Source organism: Alexandromys fortis, unplaced genomic scaffold (assembly GCF_014885135.2).
Source record: "Alexandromys fortis isolate MF-2015 unplaced genomic scaffold, M_Fortis_MF-2015_v1.1 scaffold_467, whole genome shotgun sequence".
In the NCBI taxonomy this organism is placed as follows: Eukaryota; Metazoa; Chordata; class Mammalia; order Rodentia; family Cricetidae; genus Alexandromys; species Alexandromys fortis.
The window spans coordinates 3,615-19,865 of record NW_026068331.1 but is presented as its reverse complement, the minus strand read 5'-3'; the positions used below and the strand labels follow the sequence as shown (position 1 = coordinate 19,865).

At 49.2% G+C, this 16,251-nt stretch overlaps 1 protein-coding gene across 1 annotated transcript; it reads left to right on the top strand.

Annotated features, from left to right (window-relative positions):
• Positions 1-11,260: 11,260 nt before the first annotated feature.
• LOC126495238 (adenosine receptor A3) lies at positions 11,261-14,866 on the top strand. Its single transcript, XM_050132841.1, has 2 exons — positions 11,261-11,841; positions 13,868-14,866. The coding sequence occupies exons 1-2, from the start codon at positions 11,492-11,494 to the stop codon at positions 14,475-14,477; spliced, it is 960 nt and encodes a 319-aa protein (XP_049988798.1). The 5' UTR covers positions 11,261-11,491; the 3' UTR covers positions 14,478-14,866.
• The last annotated feature ends 1,385 nt before the right edge of the window (positions 14,867-16,251 follow it).

Sequence of the window (16,251 nt, the reverse complement as noted above, 5' to 3'; positions counted from 1 at the left end):
TCTTCTGATTTCAAAGATCTCTCTCTGGCTCATTATACGTGCAAGCTGTGGCCTGGCAGGGGATAGTTTAGAAATTAGTACTTTCTTGCCAAGGCCCAAGGGAACGCAGCTCAGTTCCGGCAGGTGGCAGTCCTGGTTTGAGTAGCCAACCCCTGTAAACTAAGGCAGAGAAAGCTGGTCTGTGTCCCTTCAGAGTAACTCTCTGGTTGATACCTGGAAGATTCCTTCCAGGAGAGAGTCTGTGTTGAGAAATAGGTCTGCCCTCTGTTGCCAAAGAGCTGGCTCTAGGTTGTCTTTCTGTTGAATTCAGGCTTCTGACGCTCAACCTCAGGCACTGTAGAACTGAAGAAAATCCAGCTCTCAAAGTTGCAGTTGGAGCAAATGACCTGCTCTGGGTAGACAGGCCCAGAGGTCAGAGATGCAAGAACCTCAGCTTCGCTCCTCTAGCAGCTGCTAGCCAACCCACCATGGGCTCCTTAACTTGGTGTGATGTCCGTTTCCGTAACAGTGAAAGCAGATGTCGGGAAAGGAATGATAGGCTCCGTGGACCAAGCATCAGGGAAACGCTAGCAACAGAGATTTAAAGCATGGTGAGTGTGTCAGGCTCAGAGAGCCGGGAGTTAGCACAGTCCTGAACGGGGCTGTCCTCAGTCTCGGCTTTAAGGGAGGCTAGGCTGACTGACAGCAACGTTAAGGAAGGTGATACGGTACTGTGTGTGTGTTGAGGAACACGTATCCCTCCTACCTGTGCCCTCACAGACTTGTTCAGTACAGACTGCTTGTCTCTCCCTGCACCTGCGCCCTCTGGCTCGTCTGTGAAATGAGAGCCACCTCGGCTTTGCTGCCTCTCACACCTCAATGGCGTTTAGGAGAGGGGCTGCACAGCTCCCTTGATCTGGTCAGGACTCGGCAAGGAGTTCCTCCTCTGTAAGTGAAAGAAGAGGAGGGTTGTGAGGAAAACCCTAAAAATGGTGTTAATTAATTTTTTGAGAATTATACACATACACATATACACACACTCACACACACATTCACACACACTCACACATTCACACGCACACTCACATTCACAGAGACACACATATATACACACATTCGCACACACACAGACATTCACACAGACACTCACACATATATATACACATTCGCACACACATATACATATATATACACTCACACACATTCACACACACATATACATATACACACACTCGCACACACACATATACATATATACACACACACGCATGTGTTTCAATCATATTCACTCCTACTTCTTCCCTTAACTCCTCCCGAGTCTACTCCCACCTCCACCCCTCCTAACTTAATGTCCTTTAGAAATTATTCTTATAACCCATTGAGTCTAGTTTGTGCTTTCCATATATCCACGGGTGTGGGTCTGTCCACTGGAGTGTGGTTGACCTTCCAGGGGTCATGGCCTTAGAGAAAGCTGACTTTCCTTCTCCCAGAGGGACCTGCAGGTTTCTGGAGCAGTCCCCACCTCTGCGGACCTCGGGCAGCTCCCTGTATCCCTGCCCAGCCGGCAGCTGCCCTTGCCTCCCTGCAGGGCTCCCTGCCTGGCTGCAGATGTTTCCAGTTTGCAGATTGCATTAGGTTCACGTCGGTCATTTGTTCCATTCGCTCAGAAACAACAGCCAGCATTATTGTCAGGAAGTGAGAGAGTGCCAACTTCAGGATGACACAAAAAGCCCCAGTCATGGGCACTAGATAGGGGTGGGGGGAGGGTTGGCAAGGACCAGACTGGACCATCTGCAGTGACCTAGACTCCTGCTGCCCCCGGGGAAGTCACGGCCACTGAAACAGCATCTATCCAGCTTCCCTCTGGGAGGGCCCAGGGTGGGTCGGTTGAGTCAATCTTGGAGGGACCAGGTCAGAAGGAGTCATTCTCCTGCAGGCCTGGGAGTGACTGGAGAGTCTGGCTCTGAGGAGAAAAGCATTCTGCTTCCTTGCCCCTTAACAACCAGGAACCATTCCAGGGTTAATGGAAGGTTAGAGGGTGTTTGGTATTCGGGATCAAGGGTAAACACAAATGAATGTAATGCACACCAAATCATAAGCTGCGTGTGCTTCATGTTTGTCAAGCGGCTATTTTGGCAGGAGGTGACCATAATATTCAGCAACCTTCACACCCTACCCTGGAGGTGGCCTTTTTATAGCGGCGAAGAGTGCCAAGCACTCTGCCAGGCTCTCCAGAATGAGTGACGGGTGAGACACAGAGACTGTGATTATGGTTCTGAATAGGTCTGGCTCTTGAGATAGCCCTGGGAAGGCTTCACCTGCAGCAAGTGGGAGGCCCCTGCAGCTGCAGGAGCTCCATCCTGCCTGTCTCAAAACTGCCTGCAATTAGACCTCCAGGCTGTCCTCCCGAGGCTCACAAAGGAGGGTGGGGCCACGGTTGAACTCGGGCAAAAGCTTCTTTACGCTGACAAGCTACTCACTTCCTGGCAAGTGGAAAAGATAGGAGAAGACGTCACTGCCTTTGGGTGAGTCCAGTTTCTGAAACCAGGAGAACCAACGGAGGATTTGGAGCAAAGAGCTTCTCCAGCAAAAGCCTCTCGAGAGATGGGTGCCAGGGAAACCCAAATGGAGACAGGGCAACCCCTAGGTACCCAGAAAGCCTGCAGCACACAGGTGGTTTGTATAGTTTCTGTTGGTTCAGCTTCCACCAAGCACCCCACGAAGAGTTACTGGCTGGGTGCCAGTGAGGCCCACGCGGAAGAACATGGAGGCAGGATTCTGGTAACCACCCAAGTGGTCAGGCCCCTGTTGTAGCTGTTAGGCCCTTTTTACTACAGTCTCGAGAGAATAGTCTTCCCCTTCCTTCACCAAAGAGGAAATTAAGATGTGGGAGATTAGGCAGTGGGGCCATGGTTATCCGTGCAGAGAAAGAACTCACAAAACAAGACAACAAGGCGTGGGAAATGTTCAACTTCTGAGTTACCTGCTGACAGCCCAGAGTGATTTCTTCCCTGGGGCTGGTCCTCAGGGCAGATCTGCCACCCAGAGGCAGAAGTGCACTGTGCACACTGTGTGAGCCAGGGATGGCTGCAGGCGGCTCGCTGAGGCGGAGGAGAACTCTTGGCACAGCTTTGAGCGTTGAAGGCCTGGAAGGTGCTGCCAATCTGAGGCGGCGTGACTGGCTGGCACAGAACCCTGGATGGACAGGCCAGGCCGACTGGCCATGACATATGCACAGTGAATTAGGAGAAAGCACCAGCTGCGTGCCTGGCTGGGAGACCCCAGGGTTTCAGCTGGGGGTTCAGAGAGCTGAGCACCAGAATGGGAAAGGGGCTAAACTTGCTAGCGAGCCAGGAAACCAGACTGCGTCCCGGTTTTGACCTTGAGCGAGCCACTCTAGACAGCAGTTTCCTCTCCTGCTCAAGTCACCGTGACTGTGGAATTGGGACAAGAAAGGCAATGAACACAGCAACGGGCCAGGTCAAACCACAAACCGCCAGAAACAGCTCTGGGCCCCACAGAAAGAGCATGAAGCAGACAAGAGAACAGCATCAAGACAACAAACAAAGCAGCTCTGATCGTGGAGCATGGAGCCTAGAAAACAGGGTGCCCGTGGCATCTTGTTAGACAGGTCGCAGAGATGAGAGAACGAACCCTGTTACGGTAAGCAAACATGCAGAAGCCACCAACAGTTTTGTTAGACACTCTCTCCAAGGGCCTCTTAAGTAAGTCCCATGATATTGTCTACCTGCATTGGTTTAGGACTGAAGTAAAAAGATGCAACAAACAAACATACATTGCCTTCTTTGCTCCTCCCAGTTTCTATTGAACACGTGACAGGGTGAGCACGCTTACGGGTGGGAGAGGACAGACGTGAGGCTCATAGTCTACACATCAGCTTGAACTTGAGGCTCTTAGTCTATATATTCAGCCTGAACATGAGGCAGCTCTCCCACGTGCCAGGTGCTGGTCTAGGCTCTCAGTGCTTTTAGGATAATGGGAGAAGGGAGTTGGTGTGGGCCAAAGTTGAACAAGAAGTAGACCAGCTAGTAGAAGCAGTATAAACAAGCCGCTCCGAAGTAGCCTAAAGTGCTCAAAGAGAGGACCACATAAGCTGCCGAGGCATCCTGTTCAGAGGGAGGAGCCACTGACTGCCCGGCAGTGACTTTGCTCCTTCCCGGGAGTGGTGTGTACCCGCAATGAGGAGTTCTTGCCCTGAGGTCCATCGTATTGTGCTGCAGGTGGCACCGTCCTGGGCACTGGTTGGCATCAGTACCCTGTGTTGAATCCTCTCCTAGACACTCACTTAAAAATAATAGAACTATGGTGCTGTTTGTTTTTATTTCTTGTTTCTTGAGATGAGGTCTTCACTTTGTAACCTTGGCTGGCTCGAACTTGCTACACAGTCCAAGCTGGCACTGATCTTACCGAGATCAACCTGCCTCTGCCTTCCAAGTTCTGGGACTACACGTGTGTTTGCTGCCTCTGGCCGGGTGTCTTATTTTTATAATTGCACAAATTCCTATAGTGCACTGGCAACAAATGCTAATTCTCCTTTTATGCGTTCATCGTTTGTGACCCGCATCCTTCCAAAAAGCGCGTGGCACTTCTAAAAGGACAGGGCATGACAGAGCAAAGACACCAGGAGCCAGGCCTGGACAGTTGGCTCCGTGTGGTTAGAAGCGCTTGCCACTCTTTCAGAGGACCTGAGTCCAGTTCCCAACGCCCACACCAGGTGGTTCACAATCTCGTGTAGCTCCAGTTGCAAGGGGGCCAGTGACGACTTCTGGTTTTTATGGTATCCTCATATAAGTATGCACACATACACATGAGTAGGAGTAAAAGCTTCATAATCTTGTAAAAGACACTAGGAGTCCGAAATTGAGAAGATGCATATAGATTTTCTAAAAAGTCTTAAGTGCAACATCGTTGCTGAAAGCCTGGCTTGGGCTGCCTCACTAAGTCTCCTGGCTGCCCATGCAGAAGTGACCCCCATGAAGCTTCTTTACAAACCTGATGAACAGAGCAAAGGAAGTAATAAGAAAAACAATCTCCTCCCTAGCCCTAAATTCCTTAGGGAAATCGGTCTCTGAGACCTTATATAGGCAATAACAATACAGTACCTTTAATCATAATAAAATGCCGAGACATACTCCACATAATCGCTTTAATGAAAAGCAGAGGGAAATACAGTTATCTAGAACGCTTCAGAAGGAAGTAAAGTAATGTGGTTTCCTGGTGTTGTCTGACCATGGATTGGATGGAGGGTATGGAGTGGAGAGGGATGAGGGGTTGGCTGCCTGTCCTCCACCACCCAGCAACCTCAGCAGAGGAGCCAGAAACCAGAAAACTGGCAAAATATCCTGTCCCCCGTAGCTGGCCCCACCCACGAATCACCCACACCCACTCAGACAATGAAGAGTTTCTGCCCCACGGCAGTTTAGGTTTGGTATAATTGATGTTGGTCTACTGTGTAATCCACTGCAGTGGGCTTGGGTTTGAAACTTAGATAGTTTGGGCTCTGTGAAGTCAAGACTGTCGCCGTGACAATCTAGATTCAGCTAAGAGACGTGTCTGTGAGAGTTTCTAGATTGGGAGAGCCCACTCTAACCGTGGGCGGCATCACTCTATGGGTTGACTAAACCATAGACTGACTAAAATGGGGGCGCAGCACTGAGAATGAGCACTTATTCTCTCTTAAGTGTGGGTGAAACGTGCCGGCTGCTTCATATTCCTGCCACGTTTTCCCCGCCATGCTTAACTGCACCCTTAAACTGGGAGCCAAAACAACCCTCCCCTCCTTCCTGAGGTTACTTTGGCTGAGGATTTGGTCAAAGAAGTGTGAGCAGTCACTAACATGGGTTCGGATCCTGGCTCTGCCGCTTGCTGGCCCAAAGTCGCCACCGCTCCTCGAGCCTTAGCGTCCTTGCCTGTGGAATGGGATAGCTATACTTACTACTAGGTTCAGCAGATGATTATAAGGGATATGCGTGAAGCTCCTATCAAGGAGCCTGGCGTGTGTCTGTTAACATTAATCGATGTCAGATTCCATACGCTAGTTATAGGACCTCGTCTAGTGGAAGGGAAAGACATGTCAGCAAAGTAGTTGAGGCTGCAGATTCTTGCTGTAGCAGGGAGACCTGCATTCAAATCATTAAGGAGAAGACTACATTGTGATGCAGAGCCCTGAGGCATTCCTGATAGTGTTTACACAAAGAGCATTGGAAGCGACGTCGGGGCCCGTGGTTGACCTGTGTAAGTCCTATGAGCCTCAGACACCACGGGTGTCTGTGACTATAGTGAGAAATACCAGCGTGGGTACTTGGAAGCCCGAGTCTGGCTATGAAGAGACCCAAGGACATCTGAAGAAATCACAGGCTTTGGAAGGATGTTCTCTAGAAAACGCCAGTGGCCAGAGGGCCCTGTGTCCACAGAAGGATAGATTAGGGACCAGAGGCTATTAAGGGAAGGACCGAAGATGCACAGCCAGCGAGACCTCCTCATGGCAGGCATCTCAACGGTAGCAAACCCCTCATGAGTCCTCCCTGTTGGTAAGTCGGGAGACCAGAAAGAACTGGTCTCCGTCCTGGAACGGGCTCTTTACCAGAACGGGCCTAAGCAGATTCCTCCTCTGAGAGGTAAGGGTAATTGTGTCTGTCTTTTGGAGCAAAAAGCAAAATTTTTTTGTTAGGATGATTGCTGCTTGCCAACCTTCTTGGGTTCAGAGGATCACAACTCTGTGGGACTATTGGACTGACCATAGGCAGACCTGTCTACCCTCCTCGCTCCTGCCTTCCCCTGCCTTTGCTTCTAACTACATTAAGTCTGAGATTGTCTAAGGCCAACTTGGAGCTCCCATTTTCTTTTCTTGGCGGAGAGAGGGGGGGGGGAGACGGAAGGGGGTACGATGGGGGGGGGGGACACGTGACGACGACGAGAGCCTGTTCCACGAGACGATGGAAATGTTCTGCCACCTAGTGGCCATTTTGAGCATAGCGCCTTAGCCAGAAAAACACTAATCCTCCACCCCTATCCTTGTAAGACACAGCTGGTTTAGAAGCATACTCACGTTTTTAGAGTCTATAATCTGGAAGAACGTTAGGGGTAGGTGAACCCTCTAGACTCTCTCTTGGGCTTGAAGGCCTCATTCACTAGGGGTGGGTCGGGCTATGATAGCTAGGGTGTGGGCACCTGGGATGGAGCAGTTCCCTTTCCCAGAGCACGATTTTCTGTTACTCCAGTTCCGGGAACCTTGACCTAGGTTTCTGAGCCTCGTGGACACCTCTCACTTTCACTGATACCTAGCAAGCTCTGCACATTGACTGCCGAGCCCTGTAAACTGAAGGGGTCTTGGTGTGGAAGCCTAGATCAGCGCCTGTGGAAAGCTGCCTGAAAGACTCCCTTGGACTTGGCAGAGAGGGGCAAGGCAGTCTGTTGGGGGGGGGGGGGCGGCGGCGGGCAAGGAGAAGGCACCTTCAAGGATGACGGGCGCTGGTTCCTCCTAAGCCCCTGTTGTTCGCTGGCATATGGAAAGGTCTGTAAAAGTAGAAGGCTTTGGGGGAAGTGGTAACGGTGTCAAGAGGAAGCGAGTAGACTGGTTTTATGCAAGTATGCCCGCAGCATCGAGTCAGTGAGGGCTCCGAGCTGCGGTTTCTACCTCCGGGCTGCCCGACATCCTGTCTTGGCTCTGGGTTAGGCCAGCTCTGGGTTCCGGAGACCTAACTCTGGTCTCCTTGCTGTTGAAGACTGGAATCTGAGGTTTTCTAGGGTTTTCCGAGAAGCTACCAAAGAGCCAATGAGTTTCTCTCTCTGGTCAGCCTTCTTCAGATGTTAAGCAGCCTGTGGTTGAATTGTGTTCTGTTGCTCCAGGCCAGAGCTCCAGGGGAGGCTTTTCCCTGGATACCCTTTGTTAGGCTGATGATTCTCCACAGCCCATCGTCCTTCCCCTTGAAGAGACAATGCTCTTCCAGTAGAACTGAAAATCGTGATGGCCTCTTTTTATGGGACAGAACGGCAGGGAGATATGAGTTGCGGTTCACTTACTCTTCAATTCACTATTAAAAACTTATCTTTTGGTGTTCTGGCCCTAGAAATGGCTATCTGTGTGACTCAGGGGCTCGCCAGTGGCCTACTTATGTGACCCTCTCTCTGGTCCTGCCATCTCTTCCCGACTCAAAGAAGACCCTGCATCTACTTTATATGTGAGCTTTACTCTCATGGTCTTGGTGGCCAAGACACCTACATTTTGTAATATTAATTTCTTGCTAATATTGATCACAACGTGCCATCAAAACGAGAGGCTCCTTGCACTTGTGACTTCACATTGTGGTTGCTCATTTGCTTATCTGCTTTCTGAAGGCTACCATTCAGAGCACAGGCTCTGAAACCAGCCATATGGGCTCAAATGTCAGCTTGTCACCTCCTCACTGTGCTAGCTGGGCCAAGGTAGTTAACCTTTCAGAGGCTCTGTTTGCTCATCATTAACAAGGGGTATCTCCACCCCCAGAAGACAATAAATGAGACCACAAATAATCACCTGTTTACCACCCCCACCCCCCAGTAGCTGGTGTCCGGGAGAGTACCTAAGAGATCCTAGCTGAGGGTTTCTGTCATTGTGAGCCCAGGGACAGGTTTCTGCCACCTGACTTGCTAAGAAATATCTCTGGTCATCCATCTAGCAATAGTGTGCTGCCCTCTGCCAGGCATTGTGGTACAGAAGCCAAAGAGGTTCTGGTCTGGTCTCGGGGAACTACAGGCATACAGAATAGGGACGGGGCGACTGTGAAGGCGGCATGGTGGTGCCTTCATGACAGAGAGGTGGTGTAGGAAGTTTCCTTTTAAGGTCTTGCTGGAGAACTGTCTTGAAGAGAAACCTTTTGTTGTCCTAGATGGGCCAAGAAAGAGGCCCTCCAGCTAGACCAAGAGTGTGTGCACAGAAGGAAGAGAAAGAGAATGAGCAAGCCATGAATTTTTAGGTGTCGTGGGGCTTCTGGCTTCTGGGAGAGATGCAGATGGCAGGCGCCCACAGAGGCTGAGGCCTCAGAACGCTGGGACTTGTAACGACAGCACTTTCAAGGAGCCAGGACTTGATGGTAGGGAATGGGGGGAGATGCACCCATGGGTACCAGTGAGGGATGAAGGTTGAGAGGAGAGGTGGCTGCCTATCCTCGTCTCTCTGTCTCCTCTTCCAGATTGCTGCCTTTGGATTTCACTCTCCAGCGAGCAGACAGCCCAGTCATAGGCCAAGCATGGTGCTCTGTTTATTCAGAAAACAGAAAGGGCTTTTGCCCTTCAAGGAAAACCCAAGACATTGCAAAGCTCTCCGGGAGTCATGTTTCTAGGTGGAATGAGGTGGTTTTGTTGGTGGCTGTAGGTGTGTCCCCTGTCCCTCTTCACTCAGTGGGTTGGTCTCTCATAGCTTGTGTGGTCTTAGACCTAGGCCGTCCCCTTCACTTCCCGAACCCAATGGGAATGAATTGGTTTCAAAAGAACTCTGTCTCCACGAGAGAATAAAGCAGGGCGGGGAAGAGGATCTGAAATCACAGGTGGCCAGGTTTTTCGATCCACCTGTCTTTAACTACATCCTTTAACTATGTCTTTAATATGTCCTTCTGCTTCCAGTGGACTAGAACTACGTTCATGGTGCCTGCCATCTTCTTCACTTCCTTTCAACTTAAAAACTTATTGCATGCGTATGGGTGTTTTGCTTTTATGTATGTCTGTGCATGGCGTGTATGAAGAGGAAGCCTGACCCCTTGAAATTGCAGTTACATGTGGTAATGAGCTGACATCTGGGTACTGGGAATTGAACCCGGGTCTTCTGGAAGGGTATCCGGTATTCTTAATGGTTGAGCCACGTCTCTAGCCTGTTCACTCAGCTTTTGTGGTCACAGAATGTGGACTGCCATCTTGTTTCTGCTGGTGTTTATGTATCAGCTGCCCATTGCGTGACCAGCATGCCTTACATAGAGACGGAAGTCTCATCTCTACCACCTCCGTTCATGCTCACTCCTAAAGCTGGGCTGCCAGCCATGCCGGGAGATGCCGAACCTCTCCAGAAAGATGCTCTTTGGTGTACCATGGCCACAACATCCAGGCGGTATGAACCATCCATACCCAGGAAGGTATGTCTCTCACAAGAGGTTGCTTTGTGGTACTGAGTGGCCAAGGATGGAGAAGTTTAACAGAAACTAGCCAAGCAAGATTCATCTTGCTTTTGGTAAAAAAGATATTTTTCTTGCCACTTGGTAGAAATTGCTCTCAGTAACTTTCTCCAGTGAAGGAGAGACAAAGAAAACAGAGTAGAAGTAAGATGAAGGGCCACAAGGGAGGCTAATGAAACCTTCAAAGCAATGACAACAAAACCAAAAGCCAAAGCAAAAACCAAACCAAACCAAACCAAACAACAACAAAAACCAACCCAATTAAACATTGAGGCTGGAGAGATGACTCAGTGGTTTAAATGTGTCTGCTGCTATTACAGAGGGGAAATTAATACCCTCTTCTGGCCTCCATGGGCACCAGCACACATCTGTGCATACACACGGACACATATATACAAACACAGAGGCATGAGTGTGTGTGTGTGTGTGTGCGCGTGTGTGCGTGTACATTTGATTCTGTCCTTGACTGACCTGAGCTTTAGGTAGACCTGAACGGCCTCAAACTCACGGTGTCTGCCTGCCTCTGACTCCCCAGTGCTGGAATTAAAGGCGTGCACTGCCACCACTTTCCTTGTCACAAGAAAGTCCTTTGTCACTTTGTGCTAAGTAGGCAGAGTGTGGAAATATTACCTAGTGTGTGTGTGTGTGTGTCTGTGATGTATGCCTGTTGTGATGGGGTGGTACACAGGCTCTGATGCATGCCAAACAATCATTCTACTACTAAGATAAATCTCTAGCTCCCCATGGCCCCACTTGAGATTTTTTTTTTTTTTTGAGAAATGTCTGTTGAGCTACTTAGGCTGGCCTTAAACCCACTCTGTAACTGAGACAGGCATTGAACCTATGATCTCCCTGCCTTAGACTTCCATGTAGCTAAGAGTATCAGCTTTCACTACCAGACCCCAGCTGGCATCTTCTCTTTGAACTGTCTGCACGCGCCAGCCTTCTCTGCTTCTCCCATCATTTTTTTTCCCCTGAGGGTTCCTGGCCTTCTACTTCCTCATGGCCTATCTCACTTCTTTAAAGAGGGGCGCTTATCTTGATGGAGCTTGAAAAGCCCTCTGGGGGCGGGGCAGGGGGAAGGCAGAAGCCTTGACAGTGTCTGGGGAAGTAAAAAGGGTAGCACTTTCAGATTTAGCTGCGCAGAACCGTGTCCTCCAGGTTCCTAGGAGACCAGGGATGCGCGGCTGAAGCTGATGGTCCAAGAGAGCATCACCCTGGACGGACTGAGCGAACTGTGAGTTCTCAGCGGCTGCTGCGTGTGGACTGGCGGGCAAATGTCCGGCAAGAGCTAGGTCCTCTGGCCCATACGTGCCCTGCTAACAAGCCCACAGCGTCTCCGAGACAGCATGACACCCGACAACACCACGGCGACGTGGTTGAAAATCACCTACATCTCCATGGAGGTCATCATCGGGCTCTGCGCTGTCGTGGGCAACATGCTGGTCATCTGGGTGGTCAAGCTGAACCCCAGTCTGAGGACCACCACCTTCTATTTCATAGTCTCCCTAGCACTGGCTGACATTGCCGTTGGGATACTGGTCATGCCTTTGGCTATTGCTGTCAGCCTGGAAGTGAGGATGCACTTCTATACCTGCCTTTTCATGGCCTGCGTGATTCTGATCTTCACCCACGCCTCCATTATGTCCTTGCTGGCCATCGCTGTCGACCGTTACCTGCGGGTCAAGCTGACAGTCAGGTAACCTGCTTGAAGAAGGGTGGGGTAGCAGTGTGTGTGTGTGTGTGTGTGTGTGTGTGTGTGTGTGTGTGTGTGTGAGTGGGGGGGGCAGGAAAGTAGAGCTATCAAGTTTGTCTTCTAGACTTGTTCAGTAGAAATGAACCCAAACTGGCCCTCGATGTTTACAAAGGGCAGCAAATGTCTTTGCACCGTACGGTTTGTGAAGAGAGTAGGCAGGAAGAGCTGGGATTCAGGGACACTCTGAGCCCTTCTCCGTTGAGCACGGCTGTCGACTACCGCGCAAGATAGCCAAAGATGATGAAAGCCTGATGTATCTTTGGTTTTTAAAAATCTGATCTCAAGTTTTCAAGATAATAGAGCCTCAGTAGATTATCTTGTTTTAGGAGAAGTAGAAAGATGGGCATAAGAAGAGACAGGCAGCTGACTGGGTGGTTTTGCAGATATAGGTTAGATTTTTAACGTTGCTTCTGCCTCTGTCCAGATATTGAAAAAAAAAAAGGGTTCTAAAAATGTATATCCATTGCCTGTGGTGGTGACTCACACCTTTAATCCCAGCACTCAGCACTCAGGCAGAGGCAGGCGGATCTCTGTAACTTTGAGGCCAGCCTGGTCTACAGAGTGAGTTACAAGACACAGGGCTACACAATGAAACTCTGCCTCAAGGAATGTAAAAAAAAAAAATGTACATTTTCCTTTTCATCTTTTTTTTAATGACGTGTAAAGCACTTCTGAGACGAAGCTATTTTTGGAATATGTGTTAAAATGCTGTGCAAAATGGCAGCAGCTTCCTGTGCCCATGCAGAGAGAGCAGGCAGCCAATGAGAAATCACATTTCCTGGATTCTTCCGGCTCCTCTTGGGGAAAGAGCATGAGGAAGCTACAAACAAGCCGGAGGGGAAAACGAGTCTGGGGTCTTCTCCCTGGTCTTGTGGTCTGGCGTTGGGCAAGTTATTTAGCTTTCTCTGCTTCAGTCTCCACGTCTCTGAGTAGCTGTGCATCTGAACCAGGCTTTCTTCCTTTCAGTTGTACCACCTCTGGCTGCTATATGTTACCTAACGCTGTTTTACATTTTTAAAGTCTAAAATGAAGATGATAATTTCATCTTTATAAGGTGAAGCCAGTAAAGTTAATAAATGCGAAGTTCTCAGAAAAATCCTGCTACAGAGTCTGTGTTCAATAAATGGTAGCTACGCCACTGTCACCAGTAAAATAGAGATTGTCATAAAATATCTCTAGTTTGCTTTGCGGTTTAGTTGAGGTAAGTCTTAGTTTCTTTCTTTTGTAGCCTGTGTGAGGCCATTTCGGAAGGATGATTTAAGGAGAAATTCTGCCTCCCCAGGATGAAACTATAAGCACTTGAGCATAACCTTAAGAAAACACTGATTAACTCAAAGAGCAGCATCGATGCCCCTGCGAAAGATGGGGCGGGTACAGGTAGAGAGAAGCATGGAGGGGCAGTGTAACCTGTGAGCTCCAATTCAACAGCCAGTCGAAGCAATGCAGAGTACAGCACACCAGCAAGCTTTGGGGAGAGTCTCATCAGCTCTGGGATCCAAAAATGTAGGTAGGGCTTACATTGCAGGACAGAGAGGTTCTGGACAGCTGGCTCAACAGAGAAAAGCACTTGCTGTTCTTACAGAGGACTTGGCTTCCGTTCCCAGCACCCAGCACTGTCCGTAACTCCAGTTCCAGGAGATCCAGTGCCTTCTTCCGACTACCCTGACCACCAGGCATACACGTGGTACACAGATATACATGCAAGCAAAACATTCATATACACAAAATAAATATGAAAAAAAAATTCTTGGAGCCACAACTGAGTGGAGGCACGTAGGCACCTGATTCTTAGAAACATATTGCTGATCATTCTAGTTTTTATTTTTTAATGTCACCTAACACTGTGGGTGTTTCATCTCTCAGCAGAAGCTGAGGGAATTGGGAAGCTAATCATCTCTTCCTCCCTTTTCCCAGCTAGTCGTTTCCTGTTTCTGTGAACTCACCAACTTTTTTTTTTCCATTCAAACAGATACAAGGCGGTCACCACTCAAAGAAGAATATGGCTCTCCCTGGGCCTTTGCTGGGTAGTATCTTTCCTGGTGGGACTGACCCCCATGTTTGGCTGGAATAAAAAAGTGCTCTCAGGGCTCGCCCCAAATATCACCACCCTTTCGTGCCATTTCCTTTCGGTCGTGTCTCTGGACTACATGGTCTTCTTCAGCTTCATCACCTGGATCCTCATCCCCCTCCTTGTCATGTGCATCATCTACCTGGACATCTTCTACATCCTCCGCAAGAAACTCAGCCAGAACTTATCCGGCTTCCGAGAGACACGTGCGTTCTACGGGCGGGAGTTCAAGACAGCCAAGTCCCTGTTCCTGGTTCTCTTCTTGTTTGCTTTGTGCTGGCTGCCACTGTCTATCATCAACTTTGTTTCCTACTTTAAAGTTAATATACCAGAGGCCGCAAGGTGCCTGGGGATCTTGTTGTCCCACGCGAACTCAATGATGAACCCTATTGTCTACGCTTGTAAAATTAAAAAGTTCAAGGAAACCTACCTTGTGATTCTCAAAGCTTTTAGGGTCTGTCAGAGCTCAGTTTCCTTGGACTCCAACTCTGAACAGACTACCGACACATAAGCCATCTCACAGCCTTCACGGACAGCACCAGCGAGCCCCATAGGCCTTATCAGACCTTCCTGTTTCCTTCCACTGCCGTGGGATCAGCTGACTGGTGGCCACGCAGTTCCACTCCTCCCGGTCTCTGCCTCAGTTATTTTCTTGCTCAGTTCTGCGGGAGCCTGACATGAAGACCATGCATCACGTGCTGTGTTCTTCCTTCCCAGACACAAGAAGGAATGGAATCTCAAGGGTGTCTCAACTTACTGAGGAAAAATTCTATCTGAGATGGATGTACAGAATCTGCTTGGAAAGATTCCTAAGACACTGAGAACAGAGGGAGTGGGCTGAGTTTAAACAGGGTTTAACTGGCCAAGCTCACCTGTGTGGGTGTATTTAGGCAAATAAAAGACGATGGCCAACTGTTGTGCAGCTCTTGGCTGGGATCCTTTGGGGTTTGGAGCCACAGGTGACTGCTCTTGGTATTTGTCTTGCTCGCTTCCTGGAACACTGTTCCAAGGTGCAGCCTCACCATAGGTGATTGTCCTCTCTGGAAGGTCGTCTGCCTTGCGAGACTCTGATGTTCTTAGACTCCAAGGCAACTGGGGGTTTAGGACCACTGGATGTTTAAGTCTGGAACAGGACATTTAAGGAAGCTGGGACTAAGATGTTAACCCATGGCTTTGTGATTTCAGCCTGGAAGGGGGAGTGAAAGTTGGGTATCTAGATTTTACACAGCGGCTCTGTTTTGGTTACTTCTCTGTTGCTATCACAGAGTGTCATGACCAAGACAGCAGAGAGGGAAGAGCTAATTTGGGCTTCTGGTTCCAGAGGGATAAGAGGCTATGATGGTGGGGAGGTGGCATAGCTTCAAGGGGCAGACACGGCGATGTAGCTCATCCATAAGTGGGAAACAGAGTGAACTGGACGTGGCAGAAGGCTTTAGACTCTCACGTCTGCCGTCAGTACCACACTCCTCTCAGCAAGGCTGCGTCTTTCCAAACCCTCTCAAAACAGTGCCCCCGAGAGAGAGAAGACAAAGAGTTTAAATGCCTGAGCCTATGGGGAGCATTCCTAATCCAAACTGCTACACACTCCTTGAGTAATTAACAGTCCTTACACACCGGGCAGTGGTGGCGCACGCCTTTAATCCCAGCACTGGGGAGGCAGAGGCAGGTAGATCTTTGTGAGTTCAAGGCCAGCCTGGTCTACAAGAGCTGTAGCTAGTTCCAGGACAGGCTTCAAAGCTACAGAGAAACCCTGTCTTGAAAAACCAAAAATAAAATAAAATAAAATAAACAAAACAAACAAACAAAAAAAACCAGTCCATACACAAAGGTAAGCAGATTGCCCAAATCTTGCTTCCCAAAAATGAAGGTAGAGTGCCAGGCTCCTAGTTATTTATAATCCCAAATGAAGAGTCCCCTCTTTTTTAGCAAAAACAATATTTAGGTGCCTGTTATAATTCTAACACTGACTATAAGGCATAAAGAGACAACTGAAAGCTCCCATCACTTTTTTTAAAAAAAGGAGTTTTTTTTAACTTAAAGTTTTTTTAATATTTATTTATTTATTATGTATACAATATCCTGTCTGTATGCCTGGAGGCCAGAAGAGGGCGCCAGACCTCTTTACAGATGGTTGTGAGCCACCATGTGGTTGCTGGGAATTGAACTCAGGACCTTCGGAAGAGCAGGCAACGCTCTTAACCACTGAGCCATCTCTCCAGCCCCCTCCCATCACTTTTGTGTGTGTGCATGTTACTGGGTGTGAAGGTGCATGTCTTGGGGCAGGG